Source organism: Mytilus edulis, chromosome 1, assembly GCF_963676685.1.
Source record: "Mytilus edulis chromosome 1, xbMytEdul2.2, whole genome shotgun sequence".
In the NCBI taxonomy this organism is placed as follows: Eukaryota; Metazoa; Mollusca; class Bivalvia; order Mytilida; family Mytilidae; genus Mytilus; species Mytilus edulis.
This window is the reverse complement of record NC_092344.1, coordinates 86,279,202-86,303,052: the sequence shown is the minus strand read 5'-3', so window position 1 is coordinate 86,303,052 and position 23,851 is coordinate 86,279,202. Positions and strand designations below refer to the sequence as shown.

At 31.6% G+C, this 23,851-nt stretch overlaps 1 protein-coding gene across 2 annotated transcripts; it reads left to right on the top strand.

Annotated features, from left to right (window-relative positions):
- Positions 1-23: 23 nt before the first annotated feature.
- LOC139515127 (formylglycine-generating enzyme-like) lies at positions 24-22,804 on the top strand. Of its 2 annotated transcripts, XM_071304696.1 has the most exons (9): positions 24-111; positions 1,538-1,695; positions 3,636-3,710; positions 4,359-4,441; positions 5,490-5,612; positions 7,857-7,971; positions 15,267-15,383; positions 17,617-17,676; positions 18,359-22,519. In XM_071304696.1, the coding sequence occupies exons 2-9, from the start codon at positions 1,552-1,554 to the stop codon at positions 18,473-18,475; spliced, it is 834 nt and encodes a 277-aa protein (XP_071160797.1). In that variant the 5' UTR covers positions 24-111; positions 1,538-1,551; the 3' UTR covers positions 18,476-22,519. The 2 variants fall into 2 exon arrangements, with proteins under 2 accessions (XP_071160797.1, XP_071160791.1); XM_071304690.1 differs by lacking the exon at positions 24-111 and having other exon boundaries at positions 1,148-1,695; positions 18,359-22,804.
- Positions 22,805-23,851: the final 1,047 nt, after the last annotated feature.

Sequence of the window (23,851 nt, the reverse complement as noted above, 5' to 3'; positions counted from 1 at the left end):
TAACGTCATTACCATTGTTCAGAGAACTTTTCGTTAATATCCTACGCTTTTGTAGAAGACTTGTTTCTTTGTCGCATTTGGCTACCAATTAGGCGTGAGTTGGGGATGGGGGTAAGTTGGGTTACAATGAGTTTTAAGATTTTACAGGCTTCGCAAGAAAACGATGTCTAGTAATTGGTCTATTTTGTAATTCGTTCTGTCGCCAGTGCCATCAGTAACTGCAACAGTTTTTCTTTAATACTATTATAACTTAACTTTGCATTACAGGGACAGAAATTTCATTTGTGCCTCCTATTTTTGGCACTTTTGATGACTTTTTATTCATGATTTCTCATGTGTGGAACTTAGTCATGTTTGCCATTTGATATAGAATACAAAGATGTGTTATATGATTGCTAATAAGTTTATTAATTTTTCATAACTTCTAGGCTGGCGATATTTCTTGTCCGATTTGAATGATTTTTTTCTTCATTCAATACTGTACAGAAGTGTTTGTAGCCTCTTATAATGTACAGCTAGTGTCTCTCTTTTTCTCTCCACCCCACCCCAAACCCCCTAGTTATATATCCGTTAATTAACACGTATTATCATTATTACATTGCACAGAGATATGAATTTGCCCGCACACTTTGTAAAAAAAAAATCATGACTATAAAAGCAAAATGTCCATATTTGTTTACAAACCAGTTGTGGATCCAGGGAAAAGGGGGGTATTCCAGGGGTTGGAACAATTTCCTGAATGAAAAAACCATTTCAAAGAAGTATTTCTTTAGTAATTCTTTGACCATGTTGACTGATTGCCCTAAATTTCATTTTTTTTTACACCTTTCAAATGTCTGCTATTCATCTATAATAAAATATATTTGATACATATTGTTTAAAGCTGCAGTTATTTGGTTTTAAACAGACGTGTAACAACGGCGATGTGTCCCCCGTTGACAAAACATCAGGAAATTTCAAACACCCTTTAATCCACTGAACATTTCAAATGATTTTTCTCAAAACAAACACGTTTTAAAGCTAAGAATATTTTGCATTTGAAGTTATCTCTATATAGAAATGTCAGTATACTTCAAAAACATAAGGACCTGAACATAAACTGAAGATAACATGGAAAGATATGGCGAAAATGAGCACCCTACTCTACACTATCTGCCATCGAATCACCAATGAGTAGAAAGGTGTCCCGTAACTGGAAAATTATTCACAGAAGTAGAAGAGTAAACTTCTTTTATCTGGAGGTGCAATAAGTAAATGATATAAGCGACAAGTAGGATGAAGCAGACGCATTTGAGAACTGTTGTGTTGTTTGCATGTTTTTGTGCGTGTTATCTTGAAGAACAATGTGATGTCAAAGATGATAGTTGTAACAGTGCGAAGGAAAAATCGTGTGGTTGTTCAATTAGTCGTGACAAATCTAAATATGACGAAAAAATAAACATAAACGTGGACAGTGAAGACGAAGGTCTACAAAGTGAACTTTTGCAAAAAGATGATTTTAAGTACCAAAGGACTAACGAAATGGTTTTTATTGAAGGTGGAACATTCTCTATGGGCACAAATAAACCAATTTTTATGGTAGATGGAGAAGGTCCGGAAAGATTAGTTAAAGTTAACCCTTTCTACCTAGACAAATATGAAGTTAGCAATAGAGAGTTTGAAATATTTGTGACGAAGACAAATTACAAAACAGAGGTAACTGAGGAGAATCTTAAGCAGCAACCATTTGATTTTCTGGGGGTGGGGGTGGGGGGTGGGGGGGGGCTATGGATTTTTTCTGGACAAATTTTTTCCTTGCTATTTTTTAGGCGAGAAGTAGAAAACAATTTTTTTCTTTCAATTTTAGCATTACATATAGTGGCAGCTGAGGGTGAAACAAACAATTTTTTTTCTCAGGATCAGAAACAAATTTTTTTTTCTCCAAAAACTGGAAACAAACTTTTTATCCCAATAACTCCAAATGGCCTCTGGTCCAATCGCATATTTTATTCTTAAAAAGAACTCAAAAATGGTCTATGCTGAAAGTAGTCTGATATTACTTTCATTGTGACTACGACGTCCAATGGCTGTTTTGCCCTTCAAGCATTTTTGTAAATATGATCCTGTAAAGGGAAATTCAATAGTCCATTTGCCAATTAGTGATTTGATTCTGTTATACAGTGAAACCTGGGTAAACCGAACCCTGATAAAACCGAATTTCAGTTTAAACCGAACAAATTTCAAAGTCCCACAAAATTTCCCCATCAATTAACGTTAATCTAACCTGAAAAAACCGAACCCTGTCAACACCGAATTCCGAACGCTTTTTGAAGGCTCGTTAGTAAATTTGTATCTAAAAATTACCTGTCAAAATCGATCAATACCAATCAAATTATTTGCATGATTTAATTAAACAAACACAGGATGGCAGAGTATCCCCGAAGGTATTTGAGGTTTAATGAACTTGTGAGTTGTTATTACAAACTAATTAGCATGTCTGTGTGCATGTATAAAGTGATTTTTTTGTAAAGAAACGTTAAACTGGTCAGCTACCCCCATCGCCGATAATGACAAGAATAATTACGGCCACAAAATCGAAACTGCCATTCTGTAGCTAAACTGTTTAATTAAATAATAGTTTTAAAGACTTTCACTGGATTAAGAAGTCGTGCAACACAACAAGGTCAATGGATTTCGATTGCTGGATTCCCATTAGAGGCCCTATATACTACAATGTATTTGATTCGAATGCTCCCGAGGACTTCCGCTCGCTATTTAGCAACGATAAAGTCCGAGAATAAACTGGACCCCTGCTGTTGTTTCACTGTTATCGTGTGCCGAAGTATCAATCAGCGGGTGACCAGTTTAGTCCGAGAACTCGTGTGTACAATGACATTCCCGATTCAACTACGGAATCGTCATGTGACTGTGAATCTGAATTGGTCAGTGAATTAACGGATGAGAAAATAATTATAAAAAGCAAAATCACTCCACGTCGGACATCTCCCAACGATGAGCGTGATTGACAGAGTGGCGTTTGATTTATAACAAAAATGTAGCAAAACGTCTATCTTTTATCTTCTTTTATTTTTACATTTACATCTAAATCAACACAAAAAAAAACTGTCGGCTGTTGTGTCACCTATTATTCCTGCCAAAATTTTTTGGTGTCGACTTCCGTCTACCTCTACAATCCGAACACCTGTGAAAACCGAACAAAACGCAAAGTCCCGTGGGTGTTCGGTTTGGACAGGTTTCACTGTATTTACACACTTTTTAAACTAATTACTTCCCTTTGTCAATCGTAGACTGGTTCCATATCGGACAAAATCATTTTTTGCCAATGCAAAGCATGATGAATTGAAAGTTATGTACTGTGGCGGCAGTTTGATTAATTTTTCATGAAAAATAATTTCTGATATCAAAAGTATTTAGCTTAACAACAAATTGATGTATAATAAAAAGATATGAAAACCTTAAAAATTACTTACATTATGCACAGGTAAATTTGCTCTTTCTGCTAGCTCTCCATTGTTAATGAAAACTATTGTCCCTCATAAAGGAGACAACTGAAAAGGGGATCTCTAATAATAGGACCAATTACAGGAATTGGCAAATAGCCTATTGTAGAATTGTTTTTGTTTTTCTATTTTTAGGCTGAAAAGTTTGGAAATTCCTTTATAATGGATAAATATGTGAGTGAAGAAACATTAAAAAAAGTAAATCAACAGGTAAGCATGGTATACCAACAAGATGAACATTAGTTATTAATCAAACAGAAACTGTCTTCTATGGTTGTCCCATGCTTGCTTCTGACAATGAATGGAGTTTGTGGATTTGATCCCTAGTCTGCCAGATTAAAACTTGAAAGTAGCAACTCATGGTTGCTTCTATGATATAAAGCATGTAGCATTAAGAATTAATTAAGTCAGAGTAGATTTTTCAAGGAGACAGAATAATATCATGTAAGGGTAGGGTTACATAATATGTCTTAAAGCAGGCTTAACTTGTGAACTAACTAGCTGATTAAAAATCTGTAGTTCCAGTTAAGCACAAAACAGAATCCATATATATTTGACTCTATCATGTTTTTGTCCATGTACTGCATGTTATTGTATTTACCACTGGACGTTAAACACAAATTCATCTTCTTTTATTATATATAAAATAAGTTCTGTTAAACCTATCAGTAGAATGAGAGAAATTGCAACAATTTAATTATGTATCGGTACATTTTTTATAATTGATAAGAAATCTGAAAATTACGTTCTTTTTACTAAAACTCATCAATATACATGATGTAAATGCAACATAAGCATTTGATTTTAATAGAAATCAACTTTCATTCATTTCACATGTAAATAAATCTGTACTTTCAGGTTGAAGCAGCCCCATGGTGGATACCTGTAGATGGGGCAGACTGGAAACATCCTGAAGGACCAGACTCTTCTATCAAAAACAGGTAAAAATGTGGGGTTTTTTTTCTATCTAAATATAGGAAATTTCTTCAGCTAATTTCAATAAATGCAAAACTAGAGGATATTTTGGTGTTATATAAAAGGCCAAAGTATGACTAATGGAAAACAAATCATACCACTAAATATAACTGTATTTTGCATGAGTACATTAGTAGAAATTTTGTAAAATATAAGACTTATCTGACTAATAGAGGTCTTGATATATTATTCAACTATTAAGTGCAGGACATTTTGTATACTACAATTGGTTTCCTTTACCATCAGAATGTTGCATTCTTAACGGATACTTTGAAAAAATTTTAGTACATGTATAAGTCTTCCAGGTGGCAGAGATGTTTAATTCAACAGACTTGCCAGTCTTCAGCCAAGAAGTAGGATTTGATTTAGTTGTAGACCACACAACTGTTTTAGTTTATATTCTATTTCAAGTCTAAGTGATCTTATCTGATTAAAATATTGACAAAGGATAACAAGATTAATCATACTGTTGACTTATCTCAAAGTTCATTTGACTACAAAAACAATTTTGTATAGGTACTGTAAATTCAGAAATAAATGTGTGGTTTTCATTAATTTGAATATTGTGACTGAGTTTCAGTATCATACCATGGCATGAAATATCAACTTGCTTTCTTATATCTAATCCATATACATATAATACTCCAAATTGACAACAACACTTCAAATGGTCTGCAATTATATTTGCTATGGTCTACATGTTTTGCCTGCATTTAGGCAGGCTTCATCAAGACAATTTTTATACAGAAATTAATCCCTGAAGTACTCAAAGTGGTGCATTGAATTTGACGAGGTCATGGTGAGAGAAACAATGAAAAGTGAAAGTTATACCGAGTTATAAATAGATAAGATAAATAGAGAAAATTAAAAAACGAACTCAAGTTACATTGTTAACAAACTTTAATTTTCTCTATTTATCTTATCTATTTATAACTCTGAATAACTTTCTGTAAAACTTCTGTCTAATAAATCATATTAAAGAAACGAAAAAAGGATTATTTTACTTTTTTACAGGATGGATCATCCAGCGATTCATATTTCATGGAATGATGCTGTTGAGTATTGTAAATGGGCAGAAAAAAGACTTCCAACAGAGGCAGAGTTTGAGTATGCCTGTAGGGGTGGTAAAAACAACAGGTTAATAACTTTGACATTGTAGAAGTGAAAGCATACCCAAGTAATGACCTTCATCTGCGATTTCAATTGAGTTTAAATTATCAATAGGCTATGGTCCAAAAAATGTCCCTTCATTTACTTTTAGTAGTACTAGAATCTTCATTAACTATACAAAGAAATACTGAATACATAACCTTTAACACTAGCTATGAACCATAAAACTCAGCCTAACCTACCCCGTCCTGTAAGCAAAACTCAACCCTAGAAGCTAATGAAGGCCAAAATGAATGAGGAGGTACCATGAGCAATTTAAAATGCCTAAGGCAGAGGAGGACAGACAATTCCATAGTTTAAAAGAAAGCAGCAGGATAAACTACTATTGCCAGAACACAACATAGAAATCAGAAGAAACATACATTGTACTTGTGTGTGTATTTAATTGTGCAGGAAGTTAATTAATTCCTACCAGTATTTGACATTTTTAGGAGATTTTTCGTTAGGTTTTCAAAATGGAAAAGAAATGCTTACAAACACTGTTCTGGTGATTTTCAAAATTCAAAATCATACAAGACTTACAAAAGCCAGATGTTCCTGACTTTGGACAGGCACACAAATGTACTTATTTTTTTCAACATTCCCATACAGTAGAGCTTCTTATAAGAAAAGAATATACATTGTACATGCATAGGTTTTTTTTATGCCCCACCTACAATAATAGAGGGGCATTACATTTTCTGGTCTGTGGGTCCGTTTGTCTCCGTCTGTTTGTTCGTTCCTTCATTTGTCCGTCCGTTTGTCCCGCTTTAGGTTAAAGTTTTTGATGAGGTTGAAGTCCAATCAACTTGAAATTTAGTACACATGTTCCCCGTGATATGATCTTTCTAATTTTAATTCCAAATTAAAGTTTTTACCACAATTCACGGTCCTCTAAAGTAAACATAGAAAATGAAAGTGCGAAGTTCTGGTTAATGTTTTGGTTAAAGTTTTTGGTCAAGGTAGTTTTTGATGAAGTTGAAGTCATATTAACTTGAAACTTGGTACACATGTTCCCTATAATATGATTTTTCTAATTTTAATTCCAAATTAAATTTTTGACCCCAATGTCACGGTCCACTGAACATGGAAAATGATAGTGTGAGTGGGGCATCCGTGTGCTATGGACACATTCTTGTTTGTTAATGCTTAGGTTGGAGTTTTGAACCCTTACTCTTGATAAGACAAGTTTTTGTTGGTCTTGGAATAATTCATTCATGCACGTCATTGCCTAACATTTTGTAAATTTAGCTAATTCCTTCATGGTAGTGTTTTTCCTCTTCAAACATTAAGTACATGAATTTTGGAATAATATCATAAATGTATATTTTTTTAAAATAAGGATTGCATGTTGCTGTCAAAACACCTGAAAAATACCTTTGTGCAATGCCTATATAGTGTTATAAGTCATGTCAAATACATTTATGATTAGTTTTGTCCTTGTTACATCTATCTTGTATCAAAAGTAAACAGTTGCCATCTGTTACAATATATATGTCTATTACAAGGGTCTGTATTTTCAGTTATACATGGAAAAGTTCATCCAGTCCTATTTTTTCATAAATAAAAAAATTAAGCTAGAAAAGTCATTAAAACAAACAAAAGTAATGTTGAATACAGTACGGTAATTATTAATCATATATTGTTGGCCTTATACCTTATAATTAAACTGGTCCTATTATTTTAAGCTATTGTCTATCAGTTGGTACTTGGTAGTAAAACTCTAGTTTGCTTTAAATAGTTTTCATAACAGATAAACAAATGTAAAGATTGATATTTTGAATTGGAATTCATTTACAGGATTTGATTGTTTAAATGTAGGGCTTGGCTTAGGTGGTAATTTTCACATGTGTGATAATTCAATAAAAGATTTACAAAAATGTTTACATTATCAGAAATTTTCAACAATCTTCATTTTCATTTTCCTGATGATTTTTGATTGTTGATTAGGATTTATGGGTCTATATATATTAAAAAAAATAATTCTGTCCATCAATAACTAGTTTCCGAGATAACTAAAATTTGATTTGAATGATTATAAAATAGTAATACTGGAACTCCAATCTGATTTTGACAATTTTTAATTGTCATTTTGGACTTTTTTTAGGAACAAAATGGGGGAGATTGTAAGGTTCAAAAATTGGCAGGTAAAAGGACATTAATGCCACAAGCCCACAACCTATAAATCATTCATTTACTTTTCATGTTTCTCTTTTTATCTAATTCTTTCAGATTATATCCATGGGGGAATAGTGAAAATCCCAAGAAAGAACATTGGATGAACATATGGCATGGAGAATTTCCAAAGGAAAATACTGTTGATGATGGTTATGATTCAACCTGTCCAGTAAGTGCGTCTGTAGCTATATATATATATTTATCATACCGTATGTTTAGTAGTAAATACAGTAGTTTTGCATATTTGATAAATAGCCTGCTGTTTAATCCATATCGCGCAACTTTGATGCGCACCCTTTATCGCATACCCTTTATCACACCCCTCAGTACCCTTTATCGCATACCCTTTATCACACCCCTACTTTTTTTTTTTTTTTTTTTTTTTTTTACATAAAGTCAGTTTTGGTTTTTTTTTTTTGCTTAAGAAAATTTTTTCTCAAAATAGGTAAATTTTTTGAATGACGTCATTGTTTGGTATGTGACGTCACGAACGTCGAGTTTTCACATTGTATGCGATGTCACGAACGTCAAGTTTTCATATTTTTTGGCACACTAAATGCAACTATGAAAAATACAAAACACATAAATTAATACAATAATAAACAAAATATTTTTAAAACAACAGCACGCAAATTGTAAGGTAACCCAGGTGCTTTGGATAAGTAATTGAGCAGTTCTTTTAAGGCCTTTGAAACAAGACCAAAGTAGAACTGAAGGTAACCCAGTGCTATGGATCAGAAAACAGTTCATATAATATAATACTCTTCTGTTGAAATATATGATAAAGCGTATAATACATGGCAAAATCCGTATCACATGCCGTATCACCCTCGACCAATATCAACCCTCGGGCCTAAAGGCCCTTGGGCTGATATTGATGTCTCGGGATGATACGACATATGATACAGATTTTGCCATGTATTATTCTCTATATATCATATACGGATTTGTAATACATTGTTTATTTTATTTTCAGTATATAGTGTAAATTGTGAATTTATTAGAAGTTTGTTATAAATGTGAAAATAATGTTACTGGGTGGGTATCACAATAATTAAAACCCACATTCTGATTCTGATATCTGATAAATTTATATGTATGCAGCTTTTCCTTATATTGCAATAATTAATCTGACATTTTTCTCCATTCTACAAAAATTGCAACAATTTCTGGATTTACAGTCATAAAAATCATACGTAGTTAAAGTTATTTTTTGTTTGTTTTTAAAGGGATAATTTGAGATTTTTCTCTTTTCATCTCATTATGTTCATAAATCCAATAAAATCATATTCACCAAGTTTTATTTTGATATGAAAACAAATAAAGAAGAAAATTGGGAATTATTAATTTTATTTCTTGAAACTTCCTGACTTATGTGACGTAGTTTAAGTCTTTTTGCATCCCGGGAGTGAAATTAATCTCATTTAAGTCTTGTTCGTTAACCATCTGATAACGTGATTTAAAGTACATCGATGACTTTTGGTGTAGCTATTAACCAACGAAAAATAAGTGATAGCCACGCAACTTTGAAAATTAGATCTTGTGAATTTTTTTAAACGAATTTTAATAATAAAAGTAAATCATACAATAGAACAATGTTATGATTTTTTTTTCTACAAATACTTTACACAAACATATGAAACTGACATGATCGATAGTGTATTAAAAATACATGTTTGTATTCTGACCTTTTTGCTTCATTCCAGCAAAACTTTTCACTTGCTTGTACGGTGGAAATAAAATGTGTATTGTTTTGTGACACTTACACAGTGTAGATACTATTCTGTACGCTATCCGGAAGTCGCGATTTTCGAAGCGAGAACTTTTTGGATCACATTTTAAATTTGATGGGTATACTGAATTAAACGGTAAGTTGATCATCTGTACATTGCTTAATGATTAATTCAGCCGACATTGATATTCTCAAATGGTTTAGAATTAAATTCCGCACATTCAATATTCGTGTCTTTGCCTTAATCAAGAGATTTTCAAGTGCATCACTAAGAAAAATCAGTCGGCGAACATAAAAACAATCTTTTTACCCTCTTAGTGTACAAATTAACGTAAAAACCAGACTTAATTAACTCAATGAAGTATATTTCAAGTGATGGTAAAAGTTTCAACCAGATCTTTGAAGCCAGAAATAAGAAAATAACACTTGTTTGAATTTCTCACTGTACGATCAGTCTCGCTTGTTTATTTTAAAACTGTATGATCAGTCTTTATGTCACTGTATTCTAGTGGTGATTTCAAAGTTATTTACGATACATTAGAAGGTGGCATTTTTCTAAATAACACAAATATATTTCAATACATTCACATCCTGAAAACTTATGAAACATGTTTTAGCTTGATAGGGTGTACTCGACTTACTACATTACGTATAAGGATGTTTAAATGTTGCTAAAATAAGAGGAAGGTTTGATGTATACTGTTATATAAGTTTCAGAAATGTCCTCTGTTATACTTAAAATTGTACAAACACACAGATTTAGTTGTTATATAAAAATGCATGTATTTACACACATTCGAGGCCGTACTGTAGCCTTTAATTGATCACAGCTCCTTCACTTTGTTTAAGATGTAGAGCTATATAAAAAAGAAAATGTGGTATGATTGCCAATGAGACAACTATTCACAAAAGACCAAAATGACACAGACATTAACAACTATAGGTCACCGTACGGCCTTCAACTATGAGCAAAGCCCATACCGCATAGTGAGCTATAAAAGGCCCCGATAAGACAATGTAAAACAATTCAAACGAGAAAACTGTCTCTTTGACACTCAATTGTACACCACTTTGTCAAGCGGGGGGTTATTTTGATAAAGAAGTCCGTCTTTCCGTTCGTCCGTTGGACCGGTACAATATTTTTCGCCGGTTTTGTAGCGCATCTCCTCATAAACCACTTAATATACATTGGGGGTTCCGGATGCATTTTTAAATGGAGAGGGGTCCAATCCAGGAGAAAAGGGGATTCCAAATATATGGACCATACAAATGAATTGATAGTTAAAAAAGGGTTTCAAACTGCCGCATCCCCTTTTTTTGGAATCCGTCACTGATATAACTATTAATTAATCTTATTCGGATTCCTTATCATAAATGATAATGACTGTATTGTGTACCGTCTATTTCGAATTTTAGTAAAAATCTTTTATGGGGTTACTTTATATACCTCAGGCAAAGATTACCTTAGCTGTATTTGGCAAAACTTTAAGGAATTTGGGTCCACAATGCTCTTCAACTTCGTACTTTATTTGGCCTTTTTAACTTTTTTGGATTCGAGCGTCACTGATGAGTCTTTTGTAGACGAAAAGCGCGTCTGGCGTATATACTAAATTTAGTCCTGGTATCTATGAGTTTATTTATATAAGATAGGGACTTGAACATTACATTATATGGGGGCACCCATCAGGTATTTCCAACACCTCCTAAACCAATCATTAAAGTTTTCTGAAATTGCTCCATTTTTACTCGATTAATGCATTATGGACCTTCTATTTCTGTAAACTTACCAAAATTATATCACATGAATTATACCCCTACGCAAAGCTGTCTTTATCCATTTTTTTGTTATTTTAAAAGACGAGCTTGATTTATGTTATCATCAATTGGTCAACTGCGGACGGTGTAAATAATCTTAAAAAATGTAATAGCTAAACAGATAACTGTAACGATACACTTTTACAAAGTCCACAAGCGATCATGTATTACTTTTTAGGCATTTGATTTTAAATAAGACTGATGGAACAAAAATACAATTATTTTGCCGTCTAAAAATTTCATCAGAAATATATTGTTCGGTGTGAGCTAAGGCTCCGTGTTGAAGGCCGTACTTTAACCTATAATGGTTTACTTTTTAAATTGTTATTTGTATGGAGAGTTGTCTCATTGGCACTCACACCACATCTTCTTATATCTATTGTATTGTCTGATGAAAGTAATTACACGTTATAGTTCCCTGGATAGTTCATAATATCACATATACACGTATATACCTTCAAATTGCTGTTGGTTTTTCTTCAAAATCACGACTGGTCATACAGTCAAAAAATCTGAAATCGCTTCTAGAATACAGTCAGTTCTAGAATGATCGTACAGTAATTTATTTTGGGATCCTCAAGGAAAACATATTTTTTTATGGGAAATACGAATATTCTACTTAAATACGAAAAGAATATTGAAACAGTATAAATTTAACTGTAAACTGATGCAAATATTTGCAATAAAAGATTATTTGCTTTGTACTACGAGAGCAAAATTGTCCATCGATTTCACTTTTTTCTACCAAGTTGATGTGATGCACACGTATATTTTATATTCTAATGCATGTTTTTGTTACAGTTACACATATTTATGATGCTATATATACCTTGAAGATGTTCAAAGCACTTTGTAGATATAGGAGTAAACAAATGATGAGAAAAGTTACCGTAGGCAAAACCGTCCTGTTAGCCAGTTGGAAATCATCGCTTCGAAAATCGCGACTTCCGGATAGCGTACAGAATAGTATCTACACTGTGACTTAGTGAATGTTGAATTAGCATTATGTAATTCTACTCTTTTGATCTTCATTCAGTGTAATCTAGGCGTCACGGTTCACTGGCATTTCAGGTGTGAACAACATTTCGGATCGGAATGGTAAACTGAAGTCAGTCATAGTTTTAGACACAGAAATGTAAAAAAAAAAAGAATTAAAATTAATTAACGGGAATAATAAGGTCACACAATAACTGAATAGCTGTTGTATATTTTTATATTTTGCATAAGATCACTTTTAATTGAATTATGACTTCTGATTAATTTTGTAACGATAAAATACTGAATTATTTTAATTGAATAAATTTATTATAAATAAAAATAGCCTTCTAAACACGAGTGTATGAACTAAAAATTGTACTGTTTTAAATTAGAATCGGCAACCTTAAATATTTCAAACAGATCATTAACAATTGCAATTATATAGTTAAGTCCATCCAAAGCGATCTTTATTTACCTATTTAGGAAATAAATGTTCTCATCAAAATATTTTAAATCTTACAACGCATGAATACTTCAGCTATTTGAAAAAAAAGATATTTAAAAAAAAAAATAGGAAATTAAAGGATCTTCTTGGAATGGAATTGAAAACATATTCTTTTCAAGTGTGGAAAACACCAACAAAATTTATTCATAATCGGGAATGTCCTATAATACTTGAATGTAGGACAGAAAGTCACAGGACAAAAAGTCACGGACAAAAAGTCACAATTCATTTTTTCTGATTATTTTCTTTGAATATAAAACACTTATTTCTACAAAAATATTTTTCTTGAACTATTGTATATAAACCAACTTTGTAAACAAAATTTATCAAAAAAATATCTAAGATGATCAAATAATTGTTAATAAAACAAAATGTCAAAGTGGCTTGTCACTTAAATGGCTTCATTGTGCCTAGAAATCTTTCTTTTGCGTGATTAGAATTAAATAAATCTTTATTTTTAAAATATAATGACACATTTCCTAAACTTTAATATGATTTATATGTATTGAAAAGTAAATATTTCAAGATATTTCTTTTATATATTCAAACAATTGTCAACAGATTATTTGTGACTTTTTATCCTGCGACTTTTTGTCCTACCAAATTTGTGACTTTATGTCCTGTGACTTTCTGTCCGTTTACCTAATACTTTAGCTATTTGACCAACGATGTTTAAAAAAAACCAGAACGAATTTTAAGTCTGTTTTAACTGGCAAGAATACCCCTAAAGCGGACAAGCAGTTTCTTCCTTAAATTGCTATCATTGAATATCAAGAAAGAAAATAAATCCCGAAATTGATTTGAAACTTTGATACTCTATAATTTTCCTGGAAATATTCTCATCCCTTGGGGATCATTAGTGTACGCCCAGTTGCGTACATATTACATGCATGTCGGAACAATTGTGATGATGACGAATTTCTTCCTTTATTAGAGAACAATCTTATTGATATATAAATCTGTGATTTTACTATGTCCATAACTTCGATGAGCCAAAGCAAGTTTTATATCGATCTGTATTTAAATCAAATTGGCTCTCTTCTTCTTCTTTTGGTATAAAATAGTCTATTACATACTGTTGGCATACATGGACTAGTCTATTTACAAAACTTTTACCCCAATTTACACAAAATGTATGTTTCATTCTTATGTTCAATGTATACATGTATATATTTCAATTTGTGCTATAGTTCCGTAACTTATTATCCAGGCGTATAAACGAATGGTCGACAAGTGCATACATTTTTTTTAATCAATATTTCTGGTATGTGCCAATCTGTCCTTCACTATTGACAACGAGTATATATAACATTTTACCAAATTTACCCTTCGAAAAAGTATGTATATAGATTTTTATTTCATCAAATCTGGTTTTTTTGTGTATTATTTATATTTTTATAAATAATATTCTGTACACCAGAAATGTTATTTATAAACAAGTGTATGCGTTTAGTATATTATATCACTTTCAGACACGTAAGACAGAGATGTATATTATACACCTAAATAGTTCAAAATGAAAAGTTATAAGTTATTGGCCGTGTACACTGATCAATACCCTAAGAAGAGAAACGATGCATGAACTTACAAGCCCAACAGGAAATCGCTTGAATACCTTGACCTGTCACATCACACCCCTCACAATACCTTTGGGAATAATACCTTTAGCCATGCGGGTGATCAGTTGAGAGAAGATTCGAATTTATTTGAATAAAGTTTATTACATAAAAGAATTATGAACAAATTAGATTTTCGAAAACAATTCAATTTTCACGGAACACTTATTTATGATTTGAACTTTGACTTTTTAACTAATTCCAATATTAACGGTTTAATTAGTTTACTAGTCGGATAAAACAACCGTACGATTGACAAGATATCAACACGCAATCGACTACATCAGGTTACTGTAGTTTCGGTCCTTAGACATATCAAGGTTTCAAATCGGAGAAGATGACAAAATGGCCTAACTCAGAGAATTGATACTCTAAATTTAAAATCGATGGTGATTTCTTATCTAGCAGAATAAAACTTTAATATCTATGAATTTGAGCGTTTTTATACAGAATGGACATATCAATTTTTGATTTTTTTGCAAATTTTCCCTTTAAACCTAGATAGTTCATGATATAGTTAATAACAGCACAATAATGTTTCCATTTTCACTAAATAGGAGTGTCTTTGCCTAATTCTAAATTTGTGACAAGCAATGAAATGGTGTTAAGTTGATGCTAATTGAGGTTTTAACCCTTGTTTTAATGTGTACAATACAGGATGAAATATTGTTCTATGGAAGATTGCAGAAAAAACACAAAGGTTAAGGAACCTAATTTTGTTGAGGACATTTTTTTTGTATCAAAAGATATATGTTAGTTATATGAGTGCTATGCAACACACTGAGTAGCAAATTTTTATTTTTTTTTTTATTTTTCAGGTAACTACATTTCCAGACCAGAATAAATTTGGCTTGAAAAATATTATAGGGAATGTGTGGGAATGGACAAGTGATTGGTGGGAAACACAACATACACCAGAGTTTAAAGATAATCCGGTATGTAAAATAGGAATTTTTAATGTTTATAGTTATCTATTTCCACCCTTCCCTTTTTTACTTTTTTACTTTGGGTCCTCAATGCTCTTTAACTTTGTATTTGTTTGGCATTATAAATATTTTGATATGAGCGTCACTGATGAGTCTTATGTAGACGAAACGCTCATCTGGCGTACTAAATTATAATCCTGGTACCTTTGATAACTATTTACTGCCTTTGATGAGATTTCTGAATTTATTTTCCAAATTTGGGGGCAGCATTTAGATTTTTGCAGAAACCTTGATATACAATCCATATTTATCAACAAAACAATTGTGTAGAGATTGTTTGTTAATATTTGTTCCTTAGTCGTTGACCTTATTTTAATGCTCCGGATATCTGTCCCCCCTGTAATTGTAGATGATAGTTCAACAATATAGGTAAGGAAAATATGTCATATATGACCTTGACTTCTTTTTTAAACTCCAGTGGTCAGGTTAAGTTTTCAGTATATTGTCTGTTTCTTGTAAGCTGCACAAACCTATTGTTATTGCTGGAGTTCACCATCATTCAGAAAAACTTGTGCAAAAAGATGTATTTATTTGGCTGTGTCAGATGTATAAATATTCAGCCATGTCCAGTTGGAATAGGATGTGACATATGATCCATTGTTTAAAAGGTTGCCATGCTCTCAGCAGCTTCAAGAACTGAGAAACATGTGTTTGAAGGGTCTGTAGATGGCATGTTGCAAGGCAATGTTGCTGTTCCTATTCAACACAAACTAGCAGTAGTTTTCCACTGTTTTTATCAACTTCATACGAGTTGACCCACTTTGCACAACCTATATCTATATGATTCGTTGTTAGTGTGTTCTTGACAACTTCTTGTCTAGATATGTATGAAATATTTGCCTCTAGAGGTTAAGCAAACCACAATCAACCAGTAACTTCAGGTAAACAATATTTTAAGTTGGGTGTAAGTTTAAAAAAAAGAAGATGTGGTATGATTGCCAATTAGACAACTCTCAATAAGAGACCAAATGACACAGAAATTAACAACTACAGGTCACTGTACAGCCTTCAACAATGAGCGAAGCCCATATGTTAGTTTTTGGATCAGGTTTGTATCTCATATTGAAGTAAACAATAGATATAAAGAAATATATATTAATTCAGAGTTTATAAAATGAATGTGACAATTTGCAGCTGACATGTTTTATTTGACCTTAGTAGTTGTTTTTAGGCCTTTAAATTAACAACAGTGTTGTAGCAGGTGGGACATTATATGTAAGCTCATATTTGATTTACATATTTGATTTACATACTTGATTTACATATTTAATTTACATATTTAATTTACATACTTGATTTACATATTTAATTTACATATTTGATTTACATACTTTATTTACATATTTCATTTCCATTAGAATTTAATATTGCATTGAAGATGCAACCTTCGGATAGTTTGACTGATTTAAACTTGGATTTCCATTGAATAATTAATTTAACAGGAGGGTACCCAAATTGAACCTATTTTGACATTTTTTTTCACCTACGTTTATTTTTGATACAAACAGAAGTTATTCTGTGTTTATTTTGTAGATGAATCCTTACTTACTACATAGCTCCACCAATTTAATTTTGAATCCATATTGAATCATGGAAAATTGGTTTCAACTGACCTCTAAATGATCTGTGATTCTGTAATGAGGAGTTACTGCACCTAAATTACATTTCTAAAATTATTTACAACATTTTGACATTAGTCCATGCTTACTATTCATTTTTAAGAAATAAATGCTCTTAACATATTTTATTTACTCATTTTAAAAGATAACTTTTTGTGGACTTGCATGGGGAATTTTCTGTAAATTTCATTTTTTTCTGTGAATACTTCCATCTATTGTCTGTATTGATTTTTACTGCAAAGGTTTTATCCAAACTGTCTCAAATAGTTCTAGCGCACTTTCTATGAGCTAAAAAGAAACAAAATCAATGTTTGCTAAAACCAATTGCATGCATGTGAAACCTTCTATGAGAAGTTTAATTTGTAGTAATGATTTCAACAGCAGTTAGATCAAATAAAATTAAATACAGTTTAATCCTAAATTATGTATCTCAAATTGTTCTGGTCATAATGGGTATTAATAATTAGTTTGTTTTTTTATTCTTGTCTATTATTCATTGATACAATTATTCATGAATAGAAACCTTTTTATTTTTACAAATATTGTTTGATATTTATTCACAGAAAGGACCATCAAAAGGTACAGATAAAGTAAAGAAAGGAGGATCGTATATGTGCCATAAGGTATGAGTGATTGAATAATACAAATAGTATACCTTTGTAAATATATGAATATTTAAACTTATTTTAAAACAGTTAAGTCATATCAATTTTTAGGATTAGTCTGTTCTTCGTTTACAATACATTAAAAGTCCACAGTTCACCAGCACTGGTATCAACATAAAAGAAAAATTATGCTTTATTAATTTCTAGTGTCTGAAGCACTTTTTGGATTTACCCTCATTGTGAATGTTCAAACACAAATTTCATTGCCACCAAACTGTAAGACCTAAATATGTCAAGAGCTATAGGAGTGTCGTTCCATTTGACATTTGTCAGATGGCTGCATCCTCAAATGCCATATTTTTGTTTCTTTATGGTAACTATTGAAAATTGAAAATAACCATAAACATGAAAAAATGATCAGCAAAATAAGATCATTATATAAATGACATAAATAAAACATTGCTGAAATTATCAGTCTACTCATGATAGGAGTTAAATGATGTTGTTTACCAATTTCAGTTTTTTTTTACTTAAAATCGTAACAATTACAACAGATTATATAGTCTAAATCTGAAAAATCTAATACCTACATGAAAAATGAAATTATTAATTGTATTCATTTCAAATGTTTTAAGACTAAAGTGTGTTCAGTTGTATAATTTTTGCATAAATTTCTGATACTATAAACATTTTGTTTCAGTCCTACTGTTACCGATATAGATGTGAAGCAAGAAGTCAGAATACTCCAGATAGTTCAGCATCAAATCTTGGATTCAGATGTGCAGCTGATAAATTACCAAAATATTTAAAATTTTAAGTCTCAATTTGCTCAACTGGTACAAATGAACACTTTGAACTATTACCATCAATAGTTATCTCTTATTTATTGTCAATACAGTTTTGCAAATATTCCCAAAATCAATGAGACATTTTAGACTGATCATGTGAGTCTGAATATGTAGGGTGTTTGTTTTCAAATTTATATCTGGTGATATTCTAAATTATGATTTTCATTCATATCCATTATACCGGTATAATATTTTTTATCGTATTGTCTCAATTCACCGTTTCACAATCTAATGCGCTCTGGGTAATATTTCAAAAAGAGTACACTAAAACATTGTGATTGGTTTAAAACTTGATAAACAATAGAAATCCAACCAATGACATAACGTTATTTTCATTTTGGTGTACTAAGGAACAATGATGGAGATTACCCATAGTCCTTTAGATTCTGAAAATGCGAATTGTTCAAAGCTCTGAACATAAAGAACAGATCCTATGGGGATTGTTATGTTTTATAAGTAATCCTGATTTTCACTTATGTTTTTGTTTTTGGTGCTGATAACCAATCCAATGTCTTCCATTGTTGAATGTATATAAATACAGGGCCCTTATGTACATAATGTGCATTTACTGATTATGTGTCATCGATGGATACCCCATATCCTTTGTTTTTCTTTATCTTCAAAACTTCATGCTCTAGAAAAATTGTATGTACATGTATCACTTTAATAGGCAGAACCATGAACCATTTAAAAACAAGCTAGATATTTATGTTCCTCTTATGACCCCAACAGAGGTCAGTGGTTACATTTTAAACCAATGGTGAAAGAAACACTTCAGGAGTAAGATTTGACTTGAAATTTAGAAAAAAAAATTAAAACAAGCCATGCAGAAATGTTCTTAGAATGTTAAGTTAATTTTTATTACTGAATTTTAAGGAAAAGTTGTGATTTTGTACAGTTTGGAAGGGTCAAAAATAAGTATGCTGTCAAACTGAATTATAGACCCACTTAACAAAAAATAGTCCATATCAAGAGGTAGAGCTGATACACTTTTCTATATGATTTGTCCCAAAAAGTAGGTGCTATATTTTTAATAAGCTTTTTTTTTGTCTCAAAGAAATGAACTTAGAAATAACTGTTTTCATGCTTAAGTTGATTTTAAGCCTATTTTTGCTACTGTAAATTCAGAATTAAGTGTTATTGTTAATCCTTTACTACTAACAATATTGCAAAATCTACCCTCAATAAAGGTTGCACTTTGTAAATACAGCTGTTTCTCAAAATACGCCTCTTTTGGGGAGAACTTGAATATTCATAGAAAATTAATTTTGTTAACATACTGGTTCCCAGTTATGCTCTCTGTGTTCCATCTCACAGAGACATAACTTGGGAATGTTACCAGTACATAAACATGTGCATATTGTTTACATTGAAATCTGTGGTAACCTTTCATTCGAGGTAGGGGTAGTTAAGAAAATTAGTGTTCGTTTAAACTCTGAGAAGTTCAGGGCACATAAACGTTGAAAATATGCCGCACAGCCCTATATTTTAACCTTTGAAAAACATTGTGGTGCTTATGAACTTTCAATTCTAGGATAAGATTTTTTTTCAAAACTTTATAGTAAAAGTGGTACAGTTTTAGCCGTAAAAGGAGTTCCTATGGGAAATTGCATTGTCAATATATACAGAAATGCAACCTTAAGAATGTTGCTAAAATTTGCCTAAGTTTAGCCATTAGGAAATTATGCATGAATGTTTAGAGAACAACTGATAATTTATTGAAAGCATAATTGTTGTTAAGTGAATACCATTTTCAATTTTGTTACTTTTAGCAAAGTAAGCCATTTGACTGTTTCTTATCATTTTCTATAGCTAGACTATGCTGGAATTTAGTCTAGCAAGTTTTTTTACTCATGATTATATGGGCTGGAGTGCTTGAATTATCATATATTTCTATATATATTATATAAAGTAACTCTTTTGTGCAACTTTACAATTTGAATCTATGTTTTTATAGATAGAAGAAAAGTAATTTTGATATTAATTGCAAAAGTACCATTTATCAGGTTTTGTTTAAGGTGCCTTAATTAACAAAATTATTTTAGGAATATTTTTTATTTGTTGACAATAAATGTGTAATATTCGTATATTGGTATCACGTCATCGTCTGCATCGTCCGAAGACACTAGGTTGTCAGACAATAACTTCAGTATAAGTGAATAGAAATCTATGAAATTTAAACACAAGGTTTATAACCACAAAAGGAAGGTTGGGAATGATTTGGGGGTTGTGGTCCTAACAGTTTAGGAATATGGGGCCAAAATAAGCATTTTTCTAGTTTCCAGACAATATCTTGTGGAACAGTGTATGGATCTCTCTGAAATTATAGCACAAGGTTCCATATCGGAAAGGAGAAAGGGATGGTTAGGATTGTATTTGGTTTGGGGGGGGGGGGGGGGGGGTTATGGCTCAACCGTTTAGGAATTAGGGGCAAAAAAGGATGAAAAACAAGGGTGTCCTGGTTAATGGACAATTTCTTTTAAGTAAAATGTTAAGTTTGATTACCTCCCTTACACGGCTTTTAAATTATTAACAGGGTAATTATGGTTGCAAACTCCAATGGAAATTTGGGGGTTAATAAGAAATTGTTGTGGGGGGGACAGATTTTTCTTAAGATTTCAAAAAATTAAAAGAAAATTTCTTCAAATAATATATGTTTTTGGCCCCAAAAAAAAGAGGGGGGGGGGGGCAATTTCAACTGCATGGTGTATTGCATAATAGCAAAAATTGAATATAAATTCATATCATATAACTTGTTTTAAGTTCTTTGACTACAGTTATTCTATGTCAAAAAACTATTATTTGTCAAATATTTAATTACAATTCAGAAAAAGACCTATATCAAGCTTGAATGTGTCCATTTTGGCCCCAACTGTTCAGACTGGGACCTCTGCAGTCGTATCCAGCTGCGCTCGGCAAAGCAATTTACTGTAATTGTAAATGTTCTTGTATACTTATTTTTCTTTGTTGAATGAATGTTCTGAAGGATTAATAACAGTTTCATAAGAATTAAGAATTCTATATGAAATATGGTCTTGAGTTATTCAATTTCAATATAATAATAAAGAAACTATTTGGGGGTTTAATTATTATTACATGTATTGAAATTAAATAACCAGAGTAATTTAACTTGATTTCAAGCAATATCCTATTCTCATAATTGCTTGATATCAACTTGAGTTATTCAATTTCAAAGTACATGTAATACTAAGTTATCTAACAAATATCACAAGTCAGGAGCCTCTGGCCTTTGTTAGTGACAAGTCTTGTATGATTTATAATTTTAGTTTCTTGTGTACAATTCGTAGTTTAGTATGACGTCCATTATCACTGAACTAGTATACATATTTGTTTAGGGGCCAGCTGAAGGACGTCTCCGGGTGCGGGAGTTTCTCGCTACATTGAAGACCCATTGGTGACCTTCAGCTGTTGTTTTCTCTATGGTCGGGTTGTTGTCGCTTTGACACATTCCCCATTTCCATTCTCAATTTTAACAAATATGGTGAGGTTTTCTTTATTGAAGAAAGATATTAAGCAAAATTTGGTCCTCAAAAGTTTTTAACCTTTTTCATGTATGGTAAATATTTCTTTTGTTTGTCTCCTTCTGTTTATCTACATCAACTGAGGAGCAAACTAATATAAGACTTCTGCTCTGTGAATTTGAAGTTTTGCTTAATTTGACTTCCATTGTGTTGTTGCAAAAGTGCCTTAGGTTCCATTCTTTATTTCCTTGTCCATGTTTTATTAAGTAAATTATAATGCAGAAAACATCATAGAAACTAGAAGTATATAAGCCATAGCCTTTCTGTGTAGTTTCTGTGATTTCGACTGGTCATTATTGACCTAAATACTAAAATTACCAATGGCAATGTCACAATTTCATATTGCATTGCAGGATAGGCCAACCAAATAAGGGGATTTGTGGTATTACTTATTCATATCCAACTCCATTCAGTATGATACAAGAAATATCCCTATATTCTTTGGTTATATTAAACAACTTTGATGAAATATGACTGTGTTTGATTTCTATGCCATGATTATTGTGTTGATTATACCTGTAACATCTTATTTCTATTGTTTTATGTTTTATCTGAATTTGTATATGTTAGGCTTTTATTGAGACCTAGTATAACCTTATAGTGAGTCCCAGGTTATTCATCTTTAGATAGACATATATGCTTTAAAGGGCTGATTTGCAATATGATTTTATTTCAAGATGTAATATCTATTTTTTATATAGGTTTAATTTTAGCATGATGAAAATGTCTTAAGGAAATAAAAATACATGTATTTGATTTAGATTCATTACAAATTATAATTTAATGTCTGGCCTCATTAACTTTTACAAAAATCTTCTCCTTTGAAAGTACTGGTCAAAATTTGATTTAAGTTGGCCACAATCATTATTAGGGTATACTGTATAGATTTTCAAATTTATCCAATGACCGTGTCTGCAAACAGACTTGGCTGATATGGCTAAAAAATTACAAAGGGGGATAAGTTGCACATTTTGTCTATTATCTTGAAAACAACTATGAATAGTGAAAATCTGACAAGGGCAGTGATATGGAGAATGCTCAGACTTACCTGCTATCTATTTTAAATAATTGATGTCAAAACTTTCAGATGAATTCTTAAAGGAGTTATTGCCCTTAAAAGAGTGGAAAAAGATAATTAAGAGACATTCAAACTCAAAGGTCAAAAATAAACTGACATTCCATTGCTATAATAGAAAAAGACGAACAGATAAACATTAGTGCACAAAACACAACATAGAAAACCAAAGAATGAGCAACATGAACCCCACCAAACTCTAGGGGTGATCTCAGGTGCTCATGTATTTTTTTTTCTTCATTTTTGCTGATTATTTTGAAAAACTATACTATATAATATATAGAATAATTTTTAGATTATGAAAATTTATCAGCAAGACAAGATCTGCAAATAAGTCAATAATATGGCTGAATTCTTCAAGCAACTTCATAAATGAATTATTGCTCTTTGATATAAAGTTTCACAATTTTTTTTTTTTTTTTGCCTAATATCTTTAAAAAATGTAATAGACAGATGAAAATTTTAAAAGGCCAAAATGATCAACAAGACAAGATCGTCATGGCTGAAATCTTTAGTTGACTCGTGATTGGAAATATGATTTTTAACGAGGTTTTGTTTATGCCCCAGCCACAGAGGAGGAGCATTAAGTATTACCCTTGTCTGTCCATATGTTCTTATGGCTTGAAATTGGTTTCTATTCACTAACTTAAGTTTGTCTCAACAAAATTATTATGAACCGTAAACACAATGCTCATTGCAACAAACTAGATCAAGTTTGAATTTTCGTG